Here is a 25,711-nt window from a genome sequence, read left to right as displayed (position 1 = left end):
GCTGCTGGTAAAATCATCGTTTATACTTTCTAACTATAACTATGCCAATAGATAGACTAAAGATATCAATAAAAACTGTCATCAATGGAACAGAATGTACATAAATACAATTAACATAAGAGATGCGGGCACTTGTATGATTTAAAAAAAAAATTTATTCATGACTTGCATGCAGATTGAAAAATGCCTCAAGATTTTAAGAAATATATGTTAAAAGGCATATATATGCATATACAACAATACAATATAATTTGTGTTAATATGAGAATTTGTCATTCACAGTTAACATGTTGACGCAAACATTTTTATCTAAACATTCATTAACTAAAATCCCCATTCCCATTCAATGTTGTGCTGGAACATATTTCCTTGAAATGAGCAGATCCAGATTGCTTCCCTCTTGGAATGACACAATAATCTGTCGCCCTTGTCTTTGGAAACTAGAATAACTTGTATTATAATTAATACGGCAATTAAATGTAACTACACACGGCTTGGTCCAATAACCTACTTTAAGACTCTTAGCTACTGTGTGACTATTTGTAGTTACCATTAGGTACATTATTGTGCTACTACTGAGGTGAGGGGATTTAACAAGTTCATCACTGTAAACATAATGTTGCTATAGGTTTTCATAATGTTATGGGTCATGGAAAAAGACTCTGGTGGTATCTAAACATATACGAGGTGGGTGGACAAAAGTAATATCTTAGAATATAATGCACCACACCTTGCAGCATCATTTTTTTCTCTCAACATGAATGAAACATAATCCACTGTATAATTAATGCAGGGACTATATTGAATTGCATTGAATTCTGCAGGGGTCCATGTTGTGTCCACGCCCTGTAACTGAGGTAATGACTAAAGTATTACGTTTCTGGTAGTATCTTTATCTAAGGAGGATGAGCAACAGTAGAGTGTGTTTCTGATTCTCATCTGTACTATACCAGCTGCAAAAATATATGGTCACATTAATGAAATCTACTGAATCTCAACTTGCAAACTCAAAGGCAGCGTGGTCTAAATGGGTTGTGCTCAAACCTAACTGGAGTGGGCTCAGCTCCAGACGCACACACTTGCACATATCAAGTGATACCTGCTGCAGGAGAACAGATGTAACCTGCGGGATCCCATTAAAACAACACAATACAGAAATGTGTGCATAAAGAGCATCTGGATTACAGTTCAGCTGTCCAAACCACAGAAGGCAGGGGGAGAGTGAGAGAGGAAGTGGGGAGGAGGCTGTAGCGAGCTTTACCTGTCAGTCCAGTGTGACTGTGAATTCAGAGCAGGGGAGGGGGGGTTTAGAGCTGCGTGGCTGCATTCACCCAAGCATGTGAAGCCCAGATTTGCAAACACCAAAAAAAGCCTTTAGTGAGGAGTTGGGAGACTGTGGAGGATGAGGTGGGTGAAGGTAAAAAAAAAAAAGATTGGAACACCGCGCACCCTGATCATGGAGGCCGAGAGGGGTTAGTACTTTATCTACTCATTCTGCAGCTGCATTGTTTATGGAGCTGGCTTTCTGACATTTCCAGTAATCCGATGCTGCGAAGATTGTATTTTGCTTTCTCTTAGCTGTTAGCTGTATTCATAAATGCATTAATAACAGTTTGGCAAATTTCTATGTATCAAAAAGAAACATTTACATGTAGATACAAGGCATCATCTTTGGACACACTATTCACTACATTTTGTAAACCATAAACTTGTCATGTTCAGTATAATATTCCATGTATCATTAATGGGAAACAATAACAGGGTCCTCCAAGATCAGGAAGGTGAGGTTAGGGAGAAGCTTCCACTATCAACTCACCTTATAATCAACTCATCTATTAATTTCCCCTCCTTCTTCTTCCCTTCTGTTTGATTGTTAGGCAGAAAGCAATGCCCTCTGTCTCGATTCCATCTTGCAGCTGTCAGAGCAGATACCAGACAACTCATTTGAAACGTTTAAAAGCCGGTAAATGTGGGGTGTGTGTGAGGATAATGCTCTCTATGTCAATCGTAACGGGTAAGAACACACATGATATTCGGAGCACATATCCAGCCAGTCCAGCTGATCCCAGTGTAAGAGAAAAAGAGCTGCCGTACCAGAAAAGTCCTATAGGAACCCTGAGATTGATGAGAATCTACAGGTCAGACTGGCCTCATACCTAGGCCTATCTTACAGGATGTTTCTGATTGGCACACAGGCTGTGAGGGACACAAAGGTTAGAAAACTGTAAAGCCCAACAGTAGGAGATTCATTTATCATTTTTGATGTATTGAAGTTAAGTTCAGTTTTTGAAAATAGGAGTTAAGATCCCTTCCAACAGCCATGTGGAGCAAACCCAGCATTCAACAGTTTTAGCAAAGCAACTTGTCCAACATGGAAGTCTCTCTCAGTGTCATGTTTCTGAGTCCGGCAGCGGGCCACCACACACACACACTGTCCATTGGCAAGCCCAGGTGACAAAGGAGGGTAGGGAGGTTGGGTCAGGTGGGTGGTTCTGGGAAGTTGAGTCCGAACCAGAGCCACAAACCCAGATCCAAGGTGGCGACGACGGCAGCGGCGGAAAAAGCGCTGTGTGTTTGTGTGTGTGTGAACGGCGGAGAGAACAGGCGCATAGGGACAGTAGGTTGGGATTGCGGAGGAGGAGGAGGAGAGAAGAGGTAGGGAGGGAAGGAGGGAGGGGATTGAGGGCGGCGAATACGGCGGTGGAGAGGAGTTCATTAGCGGGCAGGGGAAGGGTAGGGGTGTGTCCACATGTGCCAAGTTTCGCCAATCAATGAAACACCAAACCAAAATGTTCAAACATCCATGCTCTATTTTTGTTTCACCCACGCACTCATACACACTTCTGGTTGTTCACTATCTCAGACACCAGCAGGACAGAGAGGGGCACACTCAGTCACCTTGTATGCTGATGCGGGACAGGACAGTCTTGTGGAGGGGGTCCTAGCCCAGTCCCTCCCCGCCCGCCCACCACCCCCACCAAGGAGAAGCCCAAGGCTGTAGGTGAGGCACTGCCAGTGCAGCAGAGAAGGAGTTACGGAGTTGGGAGAGGGGGAAGTGATAATGGCAGAGGAGGGGGAGGGAGTGTGTTTGGTCAAGGCACAGTCAAAGGAGGTGCGGCAAGTGGGGAGAGGAGAGGTCAGTGCTTTTGTTTTTGTTTTTTTCATTTACCTTGATGGTGAAGAGAGAGAGAACAAGTTCCCACTGCGGTGGCGTCGCGCTAAAAGTCGTCCCCATGGCTCACGCTGCCACGTTCACGCACGGCTGCACGTTGGCCGTTCCAGGTGGCACGGTGACCTAATTCAGTTGAGATAGTTAGTTCAGAGCTGGACTGTCGCGGGGCTTTTTTGCGGCAAAGTTACAGTTTATTAAACATGCAGGTCTGAGAGCAGAGTGGACACAAAGACACACGGAGGGGGAGAATTTGGTGCAGCAGGGAGAGACCAGACCAGACACACACCCATCAACCCCAGGAACAGGACTGCTCCACAGATCAAAATGCACCCAGGCCATTCCATCTGTGTGCCTCTCCCCAGCTCTCAAGATGATTTTACACTGTGTGCTTTGTCTTTTCTGCATTACAATAAATTTGAAAAAAGTTTTTCTTGCCAGAAGTCAATACTGAAATGCATTTGCTCAAGTGCAATGTGCAATCTCTTTCATAGAAATGTGAGTTTGCACACAGTTTGAGAGGCTGGAGAGAGAAAGGAGCACCAACCTGCACTTACCCTGACCAATGAGAGCAAAGCTGGGTCAACATCTACACCTGTCTCCCCCTGGGTCCCCAGTCAAAGGGTCTGTCAGTCATTTTACACAAGAGAAACAGATAGTGGAGAAAAACAACATAAACAAGAAGAAGGGGAAAAGTCCAAACCCTTGCTTCCTTTACGACAGTAGTCAGCCACACATTCTTTATTATGGTAAGGTTTATAGTATACATATTATCAAGAAAAAGCATGCTGATTTTTCTAAACTTTTGTGTTTTCCTAAAAAAAAAAAAAAAAGAAATTAGGCAAAATTAAAATACTTCTCTAAAAAATACTTTCTCAAACATGGCAAACACGACATTTCGCAAACCACATATTTCTACAAAGGATGCAACAGTATGTGTTTGTATATACGACACAAAAAGATTACACTGTGGGATGCAAAAGTTTCATAACTACTAAAAACCACAGGGGGGAGAGGGGAGGGGGCAAAGAGCGAGGCAGTGAGGTGATTTCATTGGGTATGTCTGTGTGTGCATCATCAGATCGCTGTCAAATAGTCAATGCAAAAACACTCATTTACAGTATTAAGTGAGTTTAGAACCAGATGGGTGGAGTTTGCTACTCAGGACAATAAAAAGGACAGGTAGTCATTGTAATGCTATTCCAACTATCCAGATGTAGCAAATCCCACCTATAACATACAACACCCAAACTAAAAACAATTTTTGCAATTGAAATCTGAAGCAGATCTGGTATTTGAGAAAAGGGGGTATTTGAGGCAACTGAAAGACACTGCCCCATGTCTCAGTTCATTAGTGCTATTACTGTCATTTCTGCTTGGAACCAGAGGCTAATTATGAACCCATGAGGCTCAATTTGTGTCTTTTTTAAAACCCTATGATATGAAACAAATCTAACACAGGAGTATCAGTAAACGAGAAAGCTTGTAGCCTTGTGGATACAAAGCTCCGGAGGGCTCCCGTTACCCTCCTTTGAAATTATTAAAAAGTAATGTCAAAAGCACTTAAAATGGGAGGTCCCTCCACTTAATGCACTTCACTCAATGCTTATAGGCACATATTTGAGCTTGTCACATACGATCATGATTCCTAGTAGGATGCAATGTGAAGATCCTTTGTAAACTGTTCATTCAGTAGTCACACGTGGGGTTTTGCCACCAACAATCACCACAGCCCAGTTTGACTTTTATTACATGTAAACTACGCTAAAAACAAACATAACACAAACTATTATCTAGAAAAAGGCCACTGAACAAGACTATCTTCAAAAATCACTTTCATAAAATCCAGCTCCTCCCTAAACGGCTGACTCTGTACCCTTACATAGAGCAAACTCATATAGAAATCAACTGGATACAACAAAATCCACGCTGAAATTTACTGTCAGAGGTAGGTAGCTGTAGTTAGAAAGGGAAAGAGTGTTGAAGCAGTGTCTTTCAGCACTGGAGTTAGCTTAAAGGTAGGGGAGGGATTCAGAAAGAAGATTGAGGAAAGACCCCAACATACATTACAGTACCTATTGTGTGTGCTTTACGTTTTGTTTCTGCAAGGCGCAGACTTAGCTCCTGTGTTTGTGCGCTGCAAGGTCAGGATCAAACATATCTGTCTGTCTCTCTCATTCAGACACACTACATATAAATCACATTCAAGCCAAACTCCCAACCCCAAATGAATCAATCTTGGTTCTGTTGGACACAGGGCACTGCAGCCATTACACAATATGTGTTTTCCTGGCCTCCCATCTCATTACATAACAAATTACATCGTGTGTTAAACAAACATCACATTATATTAAACAAACTGTTTAACATAAGGCAAAAAAGGTTTTAAAATAGCTGCCCTAACTGATCATCTAGGCCTAAGGAGGGAAACCAATGTCTCTCTTTCATTGATTTGGCCTTAGAAAGTCATAAGTTGATCACAGAAATAAAGGCATATGAAACAACTGACCGAGTCAGTCTAATACTGGCACAAGTGTGAGACTGGCACGATAAAAAAAAAAAAGGAAACCAAAAGCACAAAGAATGCCCGCACAACAGATGAGCGCCTCCTCCTCATGGCTGCACTGTGTGTATGCAAACAGAATCAAGATTGGTTGATCAAGTCCCTCGCAGAGCAGGTTAAAAGAACCACAAAGCCCCCAGTTTTAAACCCTACCCCACACACTTAGAGCCTCTCCACACACATACATACATACACACACACACACACACACACACACACAAACATACACATAGCTGCAGTAATGTGGTCAAGTTTGGGATGGAGGTGGAGATATGGGTGTGGGATTCAGGGCAAAAGGGGGGAGGAGGGGGTGAGGGGCAGAGAGTTGTGTGTAACTATCGGAAGGGGGGCTCAGGTGTGTGAAGGGAGAGTTCGGGGTGGCGGAGGATGGCCTCCTTGCGATTGGGCGACGACAACGGCGGCTCATACACCCTGGGCGCAGCCATGGCGGCTGCCACTGCCGCAGCGGTGGGGACCACTGGCCTGAGGGCATCCAGTGTAGCGATGGGCTGGGCGGACATCGCAGGTACAGCTGAGACGGCAGGCATTCCCGGCATGCCATGGATGCCTGTCACTGTGCTTGGAGGTGGGTAGGCGTACTGGAACTGGGGGTAATGTTGCAGGTGCTGATAGTATTCTGCATAATACCTAAGAGAGGGGAATGAAGAGGGATGGGATAAGAAAAGCACAGGAGGGTTCAGGTAGACAGAAAGCAAAGGCATTTACGGTGGCACTTGGCAACACAGAAGGAGTAACAAGTGAGAGAGAGTATATGGAACTTAATCTTTGGGAATGTTTCATTGGAGCTGAAAAGTGAACCAGTGATAATCTCCTACCTGGCCATGGAGTCCTCAGCAGCCTCAACTGCCTCTTCTGCCGCTCGGCCAGCTGGTGTGGGGAGCAGGGGTCGACGCGGCTTGGCTCTCTGGTACATGAACGGCTTTAACACAGGATCTGGCAGCAGGGGTGCTGACCTCCGAAGAGGACTCCGGTCCCGCTCACCAGACTTTGCCACAGCCGCCGCTGCTGCTGCTGCAGCAGCTGCCGACTGCTGCTCGGCCACAACCTGCTGGCCCTGGGCGAAGTAATGCGCCTGCCTTGCTGCCTCAAAGATGGCCGTAGTAGGGTCCGCTGCTCCCATGGCGCTTATATGAGCGTAGGCTGGTGTGGCGGCACCATAAATCGCTGGAGATACAGTGTAGGCAGGGTTTACTGCAGCTGCTGCTGTTGGCATTTCTATTCCATGAGCAGCGGCCAGATAAACAGTGGGGTTGGCCACAGCTGGGCTATAAACTGGAGTTGAGTAGGCAGCAGCGGCTGCAGCAGCGGCAGCCGCCGGACTTGCAGCCATCTGGCCATAGATGTTGGGGGTCATTGAGCTGTACATTTGTGTAGCGCCTGATGTGAGAGCTGCTTGGCTGGCCACCGTTCCATAAAGCTGACTGGCAACATTGGCACCATACACCTGAGTGGCAAGGGCACCATAGACAGCTGGGTTCACTGGGTTCCCATCAGTGCGTGTGCCTGTGGTAATGCCAGTGAGAGCTGCATATGTGGGATCAAAGGTGGAGGTGTTATAAACTGAATTGTGCACACTTTGCTGAACCTGTAGAGGAAGTCCGGCAGCCGCAGCAGCAGCAGCAGCAAGAACTGCTGCCTGACTCTGGTACTGCTCAAGAGAAGGCTTCCCCACAGGACATTCTCCAGCATAGTGGCCCTGTTTTCCACAGTTAACGCAGGGGATTTTCCCTGTAGGAGCCTGCTTGCTGGGCTGGACCTTGGACAGCTCGACAGAAAGGGGACGGCCCTTAAATGAGGTGCCGTGCAGGGCCTCAATGGCCTGTAGGGCATCTTCCTTATTTTCCATGTGAACAAAGGCATAGCCTGCAGAAGAGGAATGCGTGGCTGTCATTAACCACAGGGATAACAATTATTGCAACAGGCACGTACTCACTTATTACTGCTCTTTACAACAGGGACATTGGAGATTATCTTGTCCACAACATTGAACTTTGCACTGGTGTCATATCATCTGATCATGACTATTTATTCATGCAGAACCTGTGCAGGCAGTCATATCTTTTTTAACTGTAAAGTCGGCATAAGATCATACAATCTGTTACTTCACTCCAACACGTGTTCCACAATGTTACCATTATCAAACACAACTGAGGAGGAATGTACCTGGAACACTTCAAACCAATTCAAATGTTACTCCACTCACCTTTAACTTTGTCACACTCAAGGACTTTTCCAAATGTCTGGAACAGCTGCTGCAGATCTTCTGTTGTGCACATGCCACTCAGGTTGCCCACAAACACCTTGGTGGAATGCAACGGCCTTCCCCTAGACTCCTCCACCACCAAATTCCGACCACGAAACTCCCTTCCATTCAGCTCCCGGATGGCACGCTCAGCAGCACCCTCACCCTGCAGGTGGACGAAGGCAAACTGTCGCAGAACACTGCAGCTGACTACCTGGCCGTAGGGTTCGAAGATGGCCGACAACTCCTCTTGGGTGGTGTCCAATGCTAGGTTGCCCACAAAGAGCTTCACCGTGTGGCTCTTGTCCATGGCGCTGCAGAGGAAGAAATTAGCAAATGAGCCTGACTGTCACTGAGGAGGAGGAGGAGGTGGTAGTGGAGTGCTGATTAGATAGGCGAACTGCAGCAATCAGGGACATACAGCAGCAAATCCAGCTGCTCAGCTTTTTTTTCTCTTCAGGGCTTAAAAAATGAATCACAAATGACTGATGAATCAGAGACTGAGCACAAAAATGACTGGTGTAAGACGTGCTGCTTTAAAAAGGCAAGTTATAATGACTACAGATAAAAAAGATCAACGGCTTTCGGCTTGTCCCTTCAGGGGTCGCCACAGCGGAACATGTTCGTCAGGTTGATTCAGCATGAGTTTTTAATGCTGGATGCCTCCCAATGTATCTAGGTTCAGGACCGGCACCAAGGTGGCTGGTTGGAATGCAGCCTTCTGCATCCCAACCCAATGCTCTACCATTGAGCCACCAGGACCCTTTCCATAAAGATTACAGATGTGCTTTGATAAAAAAAAAAAAGGCATCATTTCTAACTTTGAAACAGCATAGGAAGCCTAAAGATGCAGACATATCGCCAAGCAACAATCAAATAAAAGAATAAAACAACGTAATGATCTGACGTTAAAATGGTGAACACGATATTGGCAAAGGGCATGAATACCCAAATAAACTGGTAGATAAATATTCCAATTGCACAAATTAAATACCACCCATTTGCCTGTGAGCCACTCAGGTCAGATAAACTCACATGAGGTTAAACAGAGCAGGGCATCCCTGCAGGTACCAAAGACAAGCATTATGTCTGTGAATAACCACTAAAATGTAGCTTAAGGAAAATATGGCCTGAGGGAAATCTTTAAAAAATGTAATTCTCACTTGACAGCTGAGTCACACTCATCTGCACATCTCATGCTACAGTTATGTTAAAATAGCAGCAAAATGTTTTCTAATTTCCTTCCCTTCTGCCTTTTAACATACAAGTCAGACCGAAGAGTGTTGCTACAGTTTACCCAATACCTTTTCTTCTTCTTCCTGAATAACCTTTGTAGCTGGCTGTTAATCTAAGGGCAAAGTGGAACATGACACCAGAGAATGACATTTCTATTTTTTGGTTAAAACTCCAGTTGGCTGCTACTGATTGAACTACACCTCCTCTCGCTGCTGCTTATAGAAAATACGCTGAATGAGATGCATGTAGCCTGCTTCAGTGTGTATATGTGCATTAACTCTGGGTTCATAGGAGGAATAATAATCGCGGGGGGGGGGGGGGGGGGGGCTGCGTTTCTGATGACGCAGCACGACGCTGAGTCAACACATTTACACTGTTAGAATCATTTAGAAGCGAAAAAAAAAAACGTCCAAAAAGACACAAGTGGGTTTGATCACGTACACAAGTTTGTCTGATTACGCCTTGAGTGGAGCTCACGTTTGCTTATAAAAAACCAAAACCGGGAACAACGAGCCTGGATGCTTGTTGGTTTTCGCTCCAAAGCAAAACAAGTCACAAGGCGAAAGCAGACACAGAAAGAAGAAGCCTCTATTCAGTTTGCACGACGCATTATTAATGACAGACACCTATTATCGGACGCGATAACTGGCCCCCAATAGGAGATCGATACAATGTAACAACAGACAATTAGATTTTTCAGCACGGGAATGAACACTGTGTAAACCGAGCGATCCCTGTGCAACAACACGCCTCTAATCGTCTTCGTCGCTTTAACATGTCCGTAGAAAACACAGGAACTTAAAGAGGATTAGTAGCCGGTTACCTCCCATGCTGCTCAGATTAGAATATTGTTGCAGAAAAGGCCATTATATAGAAGGATCTACCATCTTACCTAGGCGGTGCTGTATTTCAAAATGGTAGCGCCTGCTTCCGTTTGAGTGTCGGGCATACTGCTGGAGAGGCTGCAGAGGGGGAGGGCTGCTGCTGCTGCTGCTGCTGCTGAACCCGCACCCGGAGGATGCTGAATCCCCACAAAAACAGACTCATGGAATGATTCACGCACACACAAGACCTACACACGTCTGATTGATTTATTAGAAGCAGCACCAAAACAATGAAAGGCCATACCTCCAAGTCACAGGGTTCTGCTCCAAAGCTGCAAGCAACAAGTGGGCGAGTTTTAATTAAAGAGCTCATTATGTGCCGTGGAAATGTATGACACATGAGCTTAATCACAGAGGACAGTTGAAGTGCACAATTACTGTCTATGTGGGCTTTGAATAGCAGAGTCAGACAGATTCAAGCACCACATTAGTGATTAAGTCAATTATCAACTAACAGACATACATGCAAAGGGACAAGGGACATACAACGTATGAAAGAAAATGATAAAGCAGAGGCTCAAATTTGGGAAATAAAAATAAAACAATGCGAAGCTTGCTACACTGACTTTGTGTGTATCTATTGGGTGCACCATGTCCCAACACTGATGTCTTCATTAACAACATAATAATATGTAGTGTATAACAGATTCAACCTTCAATTTCTGAAAACAGCAAATGTTGAAATATGACAAGATTCCTCCTGTATGACATTAAGTGAATGATTACCAGAATCTAGGTGTTTAAACTTCATTCACTCTGAAAAGAATTTGACTCTCTCACCTGCTCGTGAAATCATTTCTCTTAATCAGAGTCACTCACACCACCTTATGGATTTATAATAAACATTCTTTGTTGGTCCACTATACATATATTGTGGCCGTGAATATATTAACAGGTCAGCATGACATCATTTTGTAATCCTATACTCATGTGTGGATTTTCCTTTTGAACTTGTGGTTTGTGTGAGAATATGTGTTTCAACCAACCTTTAATCCTTTTTCACCTAATAACCTACTTTCAATGTTCACATATTCACTGCGTACAAACACTGCTTGGGTACAGGAACAGAGTTATTTAAAGGCAGCAGAAGGTTACCTTTTTTTTTTTTACTATTGCTGTTTTAGGAGGCTAGCACAATTAACTTAGACACTTTTATAGGAAGTTAAAGAGCTTTTATACCAGTCAGACTACAGCCAAAATGAGTATCTCACACTTTCCAAGCACATCAGGGTAGACAGTGATGAGACAGCTGTGTCGGAGGCAGCTGGTTATACAAACATAACAACATTACTGGACATCTAGCTAATCAGAGGAGACTTTTACAAAGTCCCAGCCTGTAGTAATCTCTTTTAGTGCATTTAAAACCCCCATAGGACACTAACTGCAGCTACAAGAGCATTTGATTTCATCACAGAGAAAATAAAGCAATTTTGTCCTTGGCCGTCTTTCCAGCTTTCTGGAAACACAGTCCATGCTCGATGTTTCTTGCTTCAGACCCCCTGTCGAGTTAACGTCCTCGCCATTTTTCATTGAGGAGCTCTCTCTGTTCAAAGTGCACCTGGTTCAGAGGTGTGCTGCTGGGGTCTCTGTGTTGGCCTTGCTTCGACCTTTCCCAGCTATCGGCAGGTCTCTCTCCTCCCATAGTGTGACCCCATCACAGGCGCAAATCTGTTTGGGATTTTGGAAGAGGCCTGCAGATCGGGCAATGATCCCACAGGCCAGCCTTTGAAAGACAAATGATAAAGATTGAATGAAAACAATGAACAATAAAAAAAAAAGTTCTTTCTGGCACTCTTACTTGAACAGACTATACAGATTTATAGAGAAAACCTAATAGACCCCCCTTAAGCAAGCACTAGGCAACGATGGAGAGGAAAAACGCTTCTGTTGTCCATTTACATTTTGTAAAAACTGTAATGACTTGGAACATCTGTGCAACAAAAAAAGCCTGTCTATTACATACTGGGCTCTTAACATGAATCCAACACCAGCTCACAGTCACAAGGTAATGGTTGCTAACATGTGTCTAACACTATGGCTTCTATTGAGACACTCTTACCATGTTAGCCATTTCAGAAGAAGTAAAACATGGTGCTTCTGTTAAGACATTCGGTGTCTGCTGACTCACCTTTCCCCAGAGTTTCCAGTCTGTTTGGAGAGAGGGTGACTGCCTCGACCCAGGTCATCCTCTCCCGCATCTACTACAAGTGATCTGCCAATCACATCCCACACCTGCAGCGTAGGCACAAGGGCACAAACAAGAAATCAAAAGCTAAGTGTCGATTTGTATTCTACATCCTGTTTATGGTCAATATCCGGTAGTTACATGGCATAGGTCCCCAAATATCAAAATGTGCACGTTACCTTTAGTTGATCGTCTTCTAGTCTAAATGAAGCTCTGCCGTCTTGTCCAGCAACAATATTTCCCAGATCACCTACATGCTGATCAACAACGCTGCACGTGAGACTTATATAGGATGACAGTCAGCAAATAAATACCACTGAAAATATTGGCTTTCACAAACTTTGTTAAATATTTTACACTTGGGAGCAGAACTGCTCAAAATTGGCAGATATTTGGCAATCTGAAAGAAACGACATCTACAAATTTCAATGTTTTAATATGCACCACGAGTGATTTGGTTTACATTTATCACCTGAATCCTCTAAAATCTAAATGTTCTAACATGCTGAATATAAAGATTTCACTGTACCCTTTCAGACTCCCCTGGACCACCATGCTGTCTTCCAAAGGGGTTATAGTGCTCTCCACAGCTGTGGAAGAGAGGCACTCTGAATTTAATCAACTATAAGGGACAATGCAATTTTAAGACTTCAGCAGTGTAAATTAAACTGTCAAAGTGTGTCCACTGATCAACTGTTAATAGAGGAGTAGAAAGGGGAAGGTTCTCTGCTGTTCAAGGTGCGGAAAATTAAACCCTGTATCATTTATGACAACATAGCGCAAGAATAATGAGTCGACTGGCAGATGATGCTCTTCACACTTAAGGAAACAAGGCTTTAAAATCATAAGTGTATATGAGACACGTATTGACATGTATTGAAATTGTGGAAGCCCCTAAGTTTATCAATGACCAAGTTGTGGCCCTCTCTACACCACCTGTTTGAGGACTGGTTCTCCCATAAACAGTGGATGGTTAATGTGTGGTGATGTGAATAGCACACTTCAAGATCTACAGCTGCCTGAACGATACTACTATTTTCTTAACTAGAAAGTTTTATGACACCTGGCAACCTTTCCTGCTCTAGTTCTAAAAACTGGACAAATACTGGACACAGTACGATATACTGCAGAATGCCAGCCAACAGAGAAGAGAAGAAGACGACGACTGCCAGGGATTAAATATGGGTACACAATGCAGCATTTCAAAAAATAAAAAAAACTCTGTAAATGTTTTATTGGGAAAGAAATGTATTCAGCGCATTTGTTAGAGCTCAAGGATACACACAAAGTCTTGTGGTGATTAACACTCAGAGTAAACACAACATTTGATTGTTTACAAATAAACTCCACAGGGCACATTAAAATAATAATAAGCCTATAGTATAATTTAATTATCAAGAATAAAATTGGAATTTAGTTTACAGAGTATTTTGTTCCAGTCTTGAACTTTTTGCATATAAAAAAACTTCCTGACCCCAATCCACTGATACCCTCCAAGCCCACCTGTTCTCTCCATTGTGTTACCTGAGACAGTCTTGGGTGAGGTCCCCCAGGGTGTGAACATGGAGACCATGGGGTCCCGGCGTCAGCCCATCAATGGTCCCATCGATTAGACAACGCTCCTCATTCAGCTGCAAGAAACGCACCACCCCCTGGATTGGTCCCACGCCAGCCAGCATGACCACTGCTGCACCCAGGTCTGTCATAAACAAAATACACAGATCCTTAACAATTTGTCTAATAATAACAGCTATGTCCTTGTTCACGATCCAGCTTGTGTTTAAACCATCCTGATGAGGACTACAGATTGCAGAAGGCATCACAAATGCATTGGTAGCAACTGTGATTGATTTTGTTTCTTACCTCATCTTAAATTTTATCTGTGACAAACTGTTCAAAAAAAAAAAAAAGGATAGCTACAGGGTCTATGGCAGCAAACAGATAGACATGTCTAATGTGTTGGACAGGGATAAATCAACCTTAACCACCACACAACCATGTGTGACTGTGATAAATGTACTACAGTTGACCTGGCACCAGAGGTGTACTGTCAGGAGAGAAAACCAGGCTCATGTATGGGCCTCTATAACCCATCTTAAAACTCCCATATAAGTACTACACAGCGTACCGCTGATGCTGATAAGTAAACAAGGCTACAACTATGACTGGACTTTCTGCACTTGACCGTTTTGCAATAATCCATGTTAAAAAGAGATTTTAGTCAAGACTACAGGTACAGAGGTTTGACATCCAGCATAATTCATGTTATTTCTCACCTTGCTCTGATCCTCCCATGCCTTTCAGCACGGCCCTGCGTCCAGTGCTTTCTAGAAGAGCCTGCACCTCTGCACTGGTCAGAGCAGATTCCACCAACACCTCTTCTTTAATAACATCAATACTGACAGACTTCACTCCTGCAAAAACATTAACGCCAATGGACATTATCACTGGATATACAGTCAGATGGACAAATGATGGTTGCATGTGGAACAAGATGCTAAAACGCAGAGTTATGCAACAGATTCATTGCATTAATAAAATTCAATAATGTTGACAGAGATCATTTTCACAGCTTTGTAAGCTGGAAGTGGAAACTATGCAACTACAAATAAGAATTAAAACTAAAAGAAAACTAAAGTAAATGCAATATGGGGAGAACATGTTTTTTGTAGTTATAACTGTTACCCTATTGTGTAAGTCAGTGAGTCTTTATTTTACAGGTCCATCATTTCTTAAAGGGCAACTATCACCAGTTTTCAATTTAGTTTCTCTGGCTTTAGTTTATAGTGTAAATGAATATTAAGGCTTTTAAACTTCCTTCTGATTTCCCTGTATTAAAATATTTATCTGTTTCTAGCTGAAAAACTCCTTCAGATGACATCACCTGGAGGAGTTTTTCATCATTAGGAGTTCAGAAGATGTCATCTGGGGGAGCTCTGGAAAAGCAGGTTGACCCTGATGATGAACTCCATTGTTTAAGCAACAAGATGACTAAACTGAAGGTTCCTCCAGGTGATGTAACCAGGAGGCATTTTTTAGCTAGAAGTAGAGACATTTTTTAATATAGGGAAATCAGAGGGATTTTTTATGGCAATGCAACCGCAAGGGGGCACAAGCCAGTGTCTTCTTGTGCCAGTCCCAAGTCTGGATAAATGCAGAGGGTTGTGGCAGGAAGGGCATCCGACATAAAACACATGCCAAATCAAACATGAGAATCGTGACAAAGACTTCCATACCGGATCGGTCGGGGCCCGGGTTAACAACGACCGCCACCGGTGCTGTTGACCTACAGGGTACCGGTGGAAATTGGACTACTGTTGGTCGAAGACGAAGAAGAAGAGGAGGAAGGTGTGTTCGTAGGCAGAGAGAGAAGAGGAAAGCTAAGAATGTAGGACTGACAGTAGGGACTTTGAATGTTGGTACTATGACAGGGAAGGCTAGGGAGTTGATCGACATGATGCAGAGAAGGCAGGTGGACATACTGTGTGTCCAGGAGACCAGGTGGAAAGGTAGCAAGGCTAGAAGCTTAGGAGCAGGGTTCAAGTTGTTTTACCATGGGTCAGATAGGAAGAGAAATGGAGTAGGAGTTATATTGAAAGAGGATTTTGTGAGGAATGTTCTAGAGGTGAAAAGAGTATCAGACAGGTTGATGAGTCTGAAGCTGGAAGTTGAAGGGGTGATGTTCAATGTTGTGAGTGGTTATGCCCCACAGGTAGGATGTGAGTTAGAAGAGAAGGAGAAATTCTGGAGTGAGTTAGATGAAGTGATGCAGAGCATCCCCAGAGGTGAGAGAGTTGTCATTGGTGCAGATTTCAATGGGCATGTAGGTGAAGGGAACAGAGGTGATGAGACTGTTATGGGCAGGTTTGGTGTTCAGGACAGGAATGCAGAAGGACAGATGGTGGTTGACTTTGCAAAGAGGATGGAAATGGCTGTAGTAAACACTTTCTTTCAGAAGAGGCAGGAACAAAGGGTGACGTACAAGAGCGGAGGGAGAAGCACTCAGGTAGACTACATCTTGTGTAGACGTTGTAATCTGAAAGAGATCAGTGACTGTAAAGCATTGGTAGGGGAGAGTGTAGCCAGACAACACAGGATGGTGGTGTGTAAAATGATGCTGGTGGTGAGGAAGATAAGGAGGACTAAGGCAGAGCAGAGGACGAAGTGGTGGAAGTTGAAAAAGGACGAATGTCGTTTAGTTTTCAGGGAGGAGCTGAGACAGACTCTGGGTGGTTTGGAGGTGCTTCCAGATGACTGGACTACTACAGCTAATTTGATCAGGGAGACAGGTAGGAGGGTACTCGGTGTGTCATCTGGAAAGAGGAAAGCGGACAAGGAGACTTGGTGGTGGAACGAGGAAGTTCAGGAGTGTATACAGAGAAAGAGGTTAGCTAAGAAGAAGTGGGACACTGAGAGGACTGAAGAGAGTAGACAGGAGTACAGGGAGATACAGCGTAAGGTGAAGATAGAGGTGACAAAGGCCAAACAAAGAGCATATGAGGACTTGTATGCTAGGTTGGACACTAAAGAGGGAGAGGTTGATTTGTACAGGTTGGCCAGACAAAGAGATAGAGATGGAAAGGATGTGCAGCAGGTTAGGGTGATTAAAGATAAGGATGGAAATGTATTGACAGGTGCCAGGAGTATGATGGGAAGATGGAAGGAGAACTTTGAAGAGTTGATGAACGAGGAAAATGAAAGGGAACGAAGAGTAGAAGAGGTGACTGGTGTGGAGCAGGAAGTAGCAAAGATTAGTAAGAGTGAAGTGAGGAGGGCGTTGAAGAGGATGAAGACTGGAAAGGCAGTTGGTCCTGATGACATACCAGTAGAGGTATGGAAGTGTCTAGGAGAGGTGGCAGTCGAGTTTTTGACTAGTTAGTTTAACAAGATCTTGGAGAGTGAGAGGATGCCAAAGGACTGGAGGAAAAGTGTACTGGTACCAATTTTTAAGAACAAGGGAGATGTGGAGAGCTGTGGCAACTACAGAGGAATAAAGCTGATGAGTCACACAATGAAGTTGTGGGAAAGAGTAGTGGAAGCTCGGCTAAGGGCAGAGGTGAGTATTTGTGAGCAGCAATATGGTTTCATGCCTAGAAAGAGTACAACAGATGCAGTATTTGCTTTGAGGACGCTGATGGAGAAGTACAGAGAGGGTCATAGGGAGTTGCATTGTGTCTACGTAGATTTAGAAAAAGTGTATGACAGGGTGCCGAGAGAGGAGCTGTGGTATTGTATGAGGACGTCTGGAGTGGCAGAGAAGTATGTTAGAGTGGTGCAGGACATGTATGAGAGCTGTAAGACAGTGGTGAGGTGTGCTGTAGGTGTGACAGAGGAGTTCAAGGTGGAGGTGGGTCTGCATCAAGGATCGGCTTTGAGCCCCTTCTTGTTTGCTCTGGTGATGGACAGACTGACAGATGAGGTTAGACAAGAATCTCCCTGGACTATGATGTTTGCAGATGACATTGTTATTTGTAGTGAGAGCAGGGAGCAGGTGGAGAAAAATCTAGAGAGGTGGAGGTCTGCTCTGGAAAACAGAGGAATGAAGCTTAGCCGCAGCAAGACAGAATACATGTGTGTGAATGAGAGGGACCCAGGTGGAATGGTGAGGTTACAGGGAGCAGAAGTGAAGAAGGTGCAGGACTTTAAGTATTTAGGGTCAACGGTTCAGAGCAACGGTGAGTCTGGAAAAGAGGTGAAGAGGCGAGTGCAGGCAGGTTGGAACGGGTGGAGAAAAGTGTCAGGTGTGTTGTGTGATAAAAGAGTATCAGCGAGAATGAAAGGAAAGGTGTTCAAGACGGTGGTGAGACCAGCAATGTTGTTCGGCTTAGAGACAGTGGCACTGAAGAAAAGACAGGAGGCAGAGCTGGAGGTAGCAGAGCTTAAGATGTTGAGGTTCTCTTTGGGAGTGACGAGGATGGACAGGATCAGGAATGAGTACATCAGAGGGACAGCTCATGTTAGATGTTTTGGAGATAAAGTCAGAGAGGCCAGATTGAGGTGGTTTGGACATGTTCAGAGGAGAAACTGTGAATATATCGGTAGAAGGATGCTGAGGTTGGAGCTGCCAGGCAGGAGGTCTAGAGGAAGACCAAAGAGGAGATTTATGGATGTAGTGAGGGAGGACATGAAGTTAGTTGGTGTGAGTGAAGAGGATGCAGAGGATAGAGTTAGATGGAGGCACATGATTCGCTGTGGCGACCCCTGAAAGGGAGCAGCCGAAAGGAAAAGAAGAAGAAGAGGGATGTTTTATGGCAATCAGTTACATGTACTTCTTAAACTAGACACAAAAGAAGTTCAGTATCAGTGTAGGCATCCTTTAATAATTTACAAATTGTGGAAAGAACTATGCACTTGGGTACAAATTTCAGATTAAAAAAAAAAAAAAAAAAAACCCCAACCCAATTCTGATACTACTTATTTAAGTCAGTTGTCTTGTTTTTATTTTATGACTTCCAAATTAATTGCTATGACATAAATTGCTACATTTAAATACCAGCAAATTGTTTTTATATATATATATATATATATATATATATATATATATGTATTCTTCATATATGCAAATTTGCATGTTCTTTGTATACACATTGTGCATGTAGAGTTCATCTCCTATCCTTTGAACAAAGGTCCACTTTGTGTGAGCTTAGTTTTTAGACACGAGTTTTCCCTTAGAACTAATACCAAATGATATAGGTGTTCACAGTTACATTTTTAGGGGATCATTTGAAAAAAACTGACTATGGACACATAGTTAGGTCCCAGGAAATTATTATAAACTTACACATCTACAATTATTTGTATTGCTGGTAAATGTTTAACTATATTCTCTTGCACAGGTATTTGTTGGTATGTGCATATTAATGTACGCGTATGATTGTAATGAATTGTGGTACATAAATAAGATTCGCTTGCTGACTAACATGACATCCTGGGCTGACCCGAACACCTGAAGGTTCAGCACCAGAAAGACAACAGCTACAACTATGGATCTTACCTGGTTTCCCCTCCAGAGCAGCTCTGACTTTATCTGCACAGCTCTCACATGTCATCTGCACTGCAAACTCCAGCTGTATCGGGGGAAATAGACATGAAACTGATGTTGCCACAAACATTCACGGATAAGAACTGTGTAACTGCAGCATGTCAACTTCCTCGGTACACATGCCAGCCAGCTGTAACGCAGTAACGTTACTAACGCCGCTGTGGCAAACATGACAACATACGAGTTTTGTTTTGACAATAGTATTACGCATAAATTTACAACAAAACACGAGCGTAAAGGGCGACTGTCACACCTTGGTTGGCCTCTTCGTCTCCATTCTGCCAGCGCACCTCGCCGCCTCAGCGATGAAAACGGAATATAACAGATAAGTTTTCTAGAAGCGGAAACGACCCAACTTCATCTGCAGAGGGGAGCCGCCATGTTTGTGAGGTCAGAGTGACGCTCTGCACGTTACCGCCACCAGGTGTCCCTGACCTGACACTACAAGTCAGTTATTCTGTGTCAGAGCATTTTCTTCTAGCTTAGTCAAAGAAGTAGTAATTGTTTAAATACTGTGTTTTGTTCTACTGTTGTACTCTAGCTTATAGTAAGTTATTATTATTAGAATTAGAATTAGAATTAGAGTTATGATTATTAGAATACAATACATTTTCGCTTTTATTTTTACTAAACAGGCTATAATATAATACTGTATTTGGTCAGTATAATATATATATTATACAGTTTTATCCTACGATATTTTCTACACTATATTTAAAAATATATTATAAACAGTACTTCATAATCAGTACTTTAGAGTCTTTAATACAGTACAATTATGATGTACACTGTTACATATGGTGTCCTAACACCCTAATATCTAGTTGTTAATGTAATTTCACTTTAAACGGTATAAGGGTTGTAATTGAATTTTTCCATATCTGATGTTTTTGTTTCTTTTCTTATTTTCATTTTAAATATTTCCAATAACTTTACTTAATTTGTACTTGCTCTGCAGATCTCTACTTATTTCATTTTCTGCTGCAACAACTCATTTCCCTGGAGACATCCTCTGGGGATTAATTATAGGTTATATGACAAATAGGTCAAATAATAAATTGACAGGACCGGTAAAATAGCAGGCAGTAGTGTATTCTGTGGTCACGCACTAAATGAAATGTCTGAAAAATCACGACTCTTCATGATATTGATGGAAAAATCTAATATTACAAAGTGTTCCTACTCTAAAATTCTTTGCTCACAATCCAACCAGACAAGCTGCTGCTGTATGACAAAAAATATATGACAAACTGTCATCGTGACCCAATTTTAAATCTCTGTAAGCAGATTTTCATACCATAATAAAATGAATAGATTACAGTGGCCACAGGGAGGTTGTAAAAGCACGTTGAATTTAGAACATGGTTATCATCAATGTAAAGTAGGTGTATAAATTATACACAACATGCAAAGCACTACTATAATGATGATTCAAGTGTCTAGCACAAAACACTGTACGCGTACAGTATATGCACAAACATAAATAATCCCCTTAAATGTTTTTTTTATCAGAGTTAGATAAGAGGAGAATGGGGGATGTGTGCACAAACACTGAGGTATATTGATAATACTAAACCACCATGATGGCCATAGGCAGTAATGATGATGGGTTACCTCAGTAAATGGTGGACTTCAGTTTAATTCCACAAAGTGTATACATTGTTTTTATGAAATTGATTTGTAGATTAAAGCTCAACATTCAATATTAACCGCTGAGCCGACTAACAGGTTTTTCACAGCTAAAGAGAAGAGACCAGTGTGTCTATACATGCCATCTTACCTCTCGGCATCTTTTTGATAGCACAGATAAGCCACGTGAGATGATGTGGTGTGAAATCTGGGTCACAGGTCTAAAATAAAAACTTCTAAATCAAACCTCTTCCAACTCAATTTATGCGGATAAGGTCAGAGAGTGGCTCATTTTTGCTTGTGTTCCCATCTAACATGTGTGTTGATCCAGAAACACGGCCGTCGTTACATCAAAACAACACAGTGGGTCCGATGTTTTACACAGTAGAAAGCCAAGTGGCAGCTCGGCTAGAACACAGCTCCTTCTGTATCTGGTCGCTCATTGGCTTTTGACCTTTGACCTCAGTAATATGACCACGGGCTTTGAGAGGTTTGAGCTGGAGCACCAGGCTCAAAGCCACATAAGCACTGGCTTTTATATGAGTGCTGAGTGGTCTTTTTCTCTCAGTTTCACACACATCACCCACACAGCGGCGGCTAATTTATTCAGTGCATGGGAAACTATCTAAATCTGCTGCCCTTATGGTGATCCTCTGTGCTCAGCTCTCCGTTCAAAGCAGTGGAGGGAGAGGGAGAGGTGCAGTGACACCTGAGCTCAGGGGAGGGAGACTTCATTTACACACAACTATACGTACAGAAAACACACACAAGACAGAGACAGAAAGTAGCATGAAACCTAATCACAACTTAAACACTATCCGAAGGGATCCATTGTGAAAAAGAGAGTTAGGAGGATTGGAGGCGAAAGGAGCGATGTAAGGAAGAAATGGAAAGCACAAAAGGTTGAGCACAATGAGAAAAGACAGTGCAAGAAGGAAGCTGACAAAGAAGGGTGTGTGTGTGTGTTTAGAGAGGACAGAGCTGACAATTGTTGACAACTTGGTTTGGAACAGTAGAGGTTTTTATCAGCACCACCTTGGAGTGTGTTACATTTTCTTATTAACAACTTCAAGGAGGTGAAGCAGCTCTTGTTTCAACAACCGGTTCAAGGAAGCAAAGCAAACAAAATACTGTTTTTAGAGCAAGGGAGATACAGTTTCTTACAGGGAGAAGCAAAACGGTTTGAAATCCATATACTGTGCACTAACAAATAGCTAAAACAATAAAATCTCAAAATCTTTAGCGAAAATGTAAAATACAACCACAACAACACAAAGAGAAAAGAAGTATTTTCTGCCTGGCCTTAGGCAATGTTGGAGAACATGAAGGTGCATTGTTTTGTAATTTTGTGTGTTTTTTCTCATTTGATATCAGAAAGAAAGTCTCTTACTACAGATATACACCGTTAGATTTGTTGATTTAGCAAGAAACTACTTTTTAGCCCATTCCCCACTGAAACCTGAAAAAGTGGTTTCTTGGCTTCTATCCTTCCACAAAGGCCATTCCTGATCAATGATTGGGCTGGGGATGGACAAACTTGGCCAGATAAAGTTGCCAGATGCTGAGCCAAGTCCTTGCTGGACTTCTTCTGGTCTCTCAAAGCAAAACTATAATAAACTTCTCATCGGATTTTGGCAGTGTTCTTGGTCTTACATTCCTATTTATATGCAGTAAATCTGTTATTGTCTGCCCAAGAGAGTTCTAGGAATGCTAAAAACAAAATTGTTCTGTTTTTTAATACATATTTCCTACGGTACATTTCTTATAGTGGACATATTTTCTAGTTGTATTCTAATGAAGACTGTATGTCTCATGCACAGCTCTGTATATTTCTTTAGGTGAGAAGAGATTAAAGATAGAAGTTATTCCAGAGACATGCGCTTAATCAATTCCAGGTAAAAAACTGTTACATAAGATACTGATTTAATAAAGCTTATGATTCCAAGCAACAGGAATGTGTTCAGGTACAAAAATATGTCATCAGAGTCTTTGTGATGACGGGTGTTGTATGTCCAGGTTATGTGGCCAAGTGTCAGTGTGTACAAGCTGACAAGGAATGGCCAGGGATTTGCCCCTGGGGGATTCCACTTATGAATCTTTGTTGATATTAAATCCCTCAGAGACCCAAAGAAGATGTAAACCAACTAAACACTAAACACACTAATCACTCCTAAAGCTGAACTGAGGGCTGCACTCAAATCCAGGAACACAAATGCTAGACTGCTGACTACAGGGACATGTCATTTTTGCACTGTATTTGGCACAAAAACCTCAGTAAAAAAATAATGTACATGTATATTGAAAGTAGTGAGCCAACTGCATATGGACAATAATCTGCATATGGAAAATAGCAGACAGCAAGAATTGCTTCACTGAAGTATTTAATTACGTACTGCTTCATAAATAAATAATGTGCTATTGTTCTCCTGTTGCTCAACCCTTATGTTCAAAACTAATCACACGTTTTCACTGACTATATAAAAAAAATCATGGCATCACACATCTGAAGAAATATTTTGTATAATGTCGATTTAGCACCGTCAACCATACATAGGAACAAAACAGTTACACCCACAAATACTGCCAGATGTCCATATACCTTGTGCTAAAAGTTGTCATCAAAGACTCCAACAACCTAATATACACTGACCAACCTTGTTCAGAGCTGAAAATGTCTTCATCCCAATAAACAAATCTGCATAAGTTGAATCAACAAATTGAAAGTTGACCTCAGTATTCAAGATCTCAATCTCTTCTGGCAGAGCACATGCAAAAGCACAAACCTTAAAGGTTCACAAACCTTCAGGGTCTTTTGCTTGAACAATAAAAGAAGTTTTTCCTGTGAAAAAATGTGTTCAAATATGTATCTAAAATGAACATGTCAGTTGGTTGCAGAGTCGATTTCCATAGCTTCAGGGAACACTGCATTGACGGACATTCATTTTGTGGAGCCTTAGCCTAACCCAAACCATACCGTAAATTTAAACTAAGTCACACAGTATAATCCAGTGATTTCGTCAAGGTGTCCATCATTTTGTCTTGTCTTGTTTTAGAAGGCATGTCCACACAAGTGACTGTGTAGTTAGATTTAAGTCCCAGTAATGTAAGTAACACCTGGCACACACTCTTCTATTGGTCAGGGGTCAGCGTTTCCTCATTCCTACTCTGTGTTCTAATTTTCACCACCAAAACTCTTTTCAAAAGCTTCCTCCATTGCTGCAGTAAATTAGTAGTAGAACACATGCGCACACAAACAGGATTTCAAACATGAATAAGCGAAGTTGCCTTGCAGTGTACAAAACACTGCTGCATACATTTTATCGCTTGGCTCATTTCAGACAGAATCAAAGCATTGACCCTGTCCACGCTTTACTGGCGACACCATCGCAAACCTCATGACGATGAATAATTCAGCTCCCGAGAGGAGTGGCGGGGCCTGTTAGTGGTGTGAGGGACCCCGCAGAGGTCAGAGTTATGCCACAGCTCAGCCAGAATCCTCTCCATGTCTCCTGATTGCACCCTGACAGCTCAAATGGAAGATGAAGCCAAGCGTGTCCAGGGGATGGCATCTAGCAGCGGAGACCCACACCTCTGCAGAAACACAGGGAGCAGAGGCCCTGTTTGTCCTGGTTTCATTTCTGTTAAGTGTTTAGGAAAAACACAAAAGACAGTACCAAAGCATTCATTCACTGGAAAATGAAAGACATTCACTTTTTGCCTTTGTAATATTGCAAAGAAATTGAAGTCCCAGCTCACAAGAGGCTTTTAAATTAAAATGCTAAAGAATAACACTTGATTAAGCAAAATAATAATAAAATTCCTCAAAAAACAATTACGCACCTCTGGTGGAAAGCTCATATGAACAGATTCAGTTCAGAATAATTGAACATGACTGAAAATAACCACTTGTTTCAAGCTCGCTTGATTCCTGTGTTGATGAAATGAATAAAAGTAATCATAGACAGAGGTAATGTTGTGAATCATAACTCACAGTATTACTGTATTATTAGACTGGATCTTTAAAACCTGATTGCTTTAAGATTAATACCTCTTTAGCAAAATCATCATTTTACATAAAAAAAAAAAATCAACATTTCTAAACAGGAAACTGGGTGGAAATGGAAAATTGACAGAAAAAAACGTGCTTCATTTTTCAACAGCAGACCACAAAAAGCAGGAGATTAAAAAAGAACGACCCAATCAATCAGAAAACACCTCCCAAAACAAATATTGTCCATTCAGCACAGAGGCGTCATGCATTATTGCTGAACCACAAATGAGCTTAAAACAATGAATGCAATCAATTGTAAAGCCAGTAGAATGTTTTAACAAGCTATGGACAAACTCTACAGCTCATCACGGAGAGGATCAATAGGAATAGGAGACAGCATTGCGTAATCAGTCAAGTCTACCTTTCCTCCCTGGAATAATGACCCACACAGAGGAGGCGTTATGCTGCAGTGTGGGTACCAAACATAATACTTCTTTAAATCATTACACCCCTGAGTCCAGGTCATTACTCAAACAATGTGTCTGTCATGACCCAGCAACCAGCCCTGCTGGGGGAAGAAAAGCATGCAGCAATTACTGGGGGGTGCAATGCAAATATAACATGGAAGTAGTGGGATTTAATAGGAATAAGAAGGTCACCAGCTCTCACTTGTCTTTTAAGTAGGTTACCAGGGGCTCATTAAGTGTTTATGGAAAAGAGAATGACACACAAAGAACTGTGACATCTTT

General features: G+C 42.5%; 2 protein-coding genes across 5 annotated transcripts; both read right to left on the bottom strand.

The window, feature by feature from the left end:
* Positions 1-140: 140 nt before the first annotated feature.
* rbm14b (RNA binding motif protein 14b) lies at positions 141-10,260 on the bottom strand. Of its 3 annotated transcripts, none has more exons than XM_067523399.1 (4): positions 10,124-10,260; positions 7,957-8,309; positions 6,569-7,616; positions 141-6,380 (listed from the first exon to the last, which is right to left on the bottom strand). In XM_067523399.1, exons 2-4 carry the CDS (start codon positions 8,303-8,305, stop codon positions 6,068-6,070), a joined length of 1,710 nt encoding a protein of 569 aa, XP_067379500.1. In that variant the 5' UTR covers positions 8,306-8,309; positions 10,124-10,260; the 3' UTR covers positions 141-6,067. The 3 variants fall into 3 exon arrangements, with proteins under 3 accessions (XP_067379500.1, XP_067379498.1, XP_067379499.1); XM_067523397.1 differs by having other exon boundaries at positions 6,569-7,637; positions 10,124-10,256; XM_067523398.1 differs by lacking the exon at positions 10,124-10,260 and adding an exon at positions 10,055-10,079 and having other exon boundaries at positions 6,569-7,637.
* A 44-nt stretch (positions 10,261-10,304) lies between these two features.
* LOC137137295 (copper chaperone for superoxide dismutase-like) lies at positions 10,305-19,736 on the bottom strand. Of its 2 annotated transcripts, XM_067523400.1 has the most exons (9): positions 19,596-19,736; positions 19,295-19,367; positions 15,537-15,614; positions 14,577-14,714; positions 13,825-13,999; positions 12,830-12,890; positions 12,480-12,557; positions 12,244-12,347; positions 10,305-11,838 (listed from the first exon to the last, which is right to left on the bottom strand). In XM_067523400.1, the coding sequence occupies exons 1-9, from the start codon at positions 19,617-19,619 to the stop codon at positions 11,679-11,681; spliced, it is 891 nt and encodes a 296-aa protein (XP_067379501.1). In that variant the 5' UTR covers positions 19,620-19,736; the 3' UTR covers positions 10,305-11,678. The 2 variants fall into 2 exon arrangements, with proteins under 2 accessions (XP_067379501.1, XP_067379502.1); XM_067523401.1 differs by lacking the exon at positions 15,537-15,614.
* Between the last annotated feature and the right edge of the window lie 5,975 nt (positions 19,737-25,711).

Source organism: Channa argus, chromosome 12 (assembly GCF_033026475.1).
Source record: "Channa argus isolate prfri chromosome 12, Channa argus male v1.0, whole genome shotgun sequence".
NCBI classification, from domain to species: Eukaryota; Metazoa; Chordata; class Actinopteri; order Anabantiformes; family Channidae; genus Channa; species Channa argus.
This window is presented reverse-complemented; position numbering and strand designations above follow the sequence as displayed.

Coding starts and splice junctions, on each gene's coding strand:
- rbm14b (XM_067523397.1), bottom strand. CDS start 8,305: ATGGACAAGAGCCACACGGTGAAGCTCTTTGTGGGCAACCTAGCATTG. Junction 7,638..7,956: donor TGAGTGTGACAAAGTTAAAG/GTGAGTGGAGTA, acceptor GGTTAATGACAG/CCACGCATTCCTCTTCTGCA. Junction 6,381..6,568: donor GCTGAGGACTCCATGGCCAG/GTAGGAGATTAT, acceptor CCCCTCTCTTAG/GTATTATGCAGAATACTATC.
- LOC137137295 (XM_067523400.1), bottom strand. CDS start 19,619: ATGGAGACGAAGAGGCCAACCAAG. Junction 14,715..15,536: donor CCCGGGCCCCGACCGATCCG/GTATGGAAGTCT, acceptor ATGTTTTTGCAG/GAGTGAAGTCTGTCAGTATT. Junction 12,891..13,824: donor CTCACCCAAGACTGTCTCAG/GTAACACAATGG, acceptor TCTCTTCCACAG/CTGTGGAGAGCACTATAACC.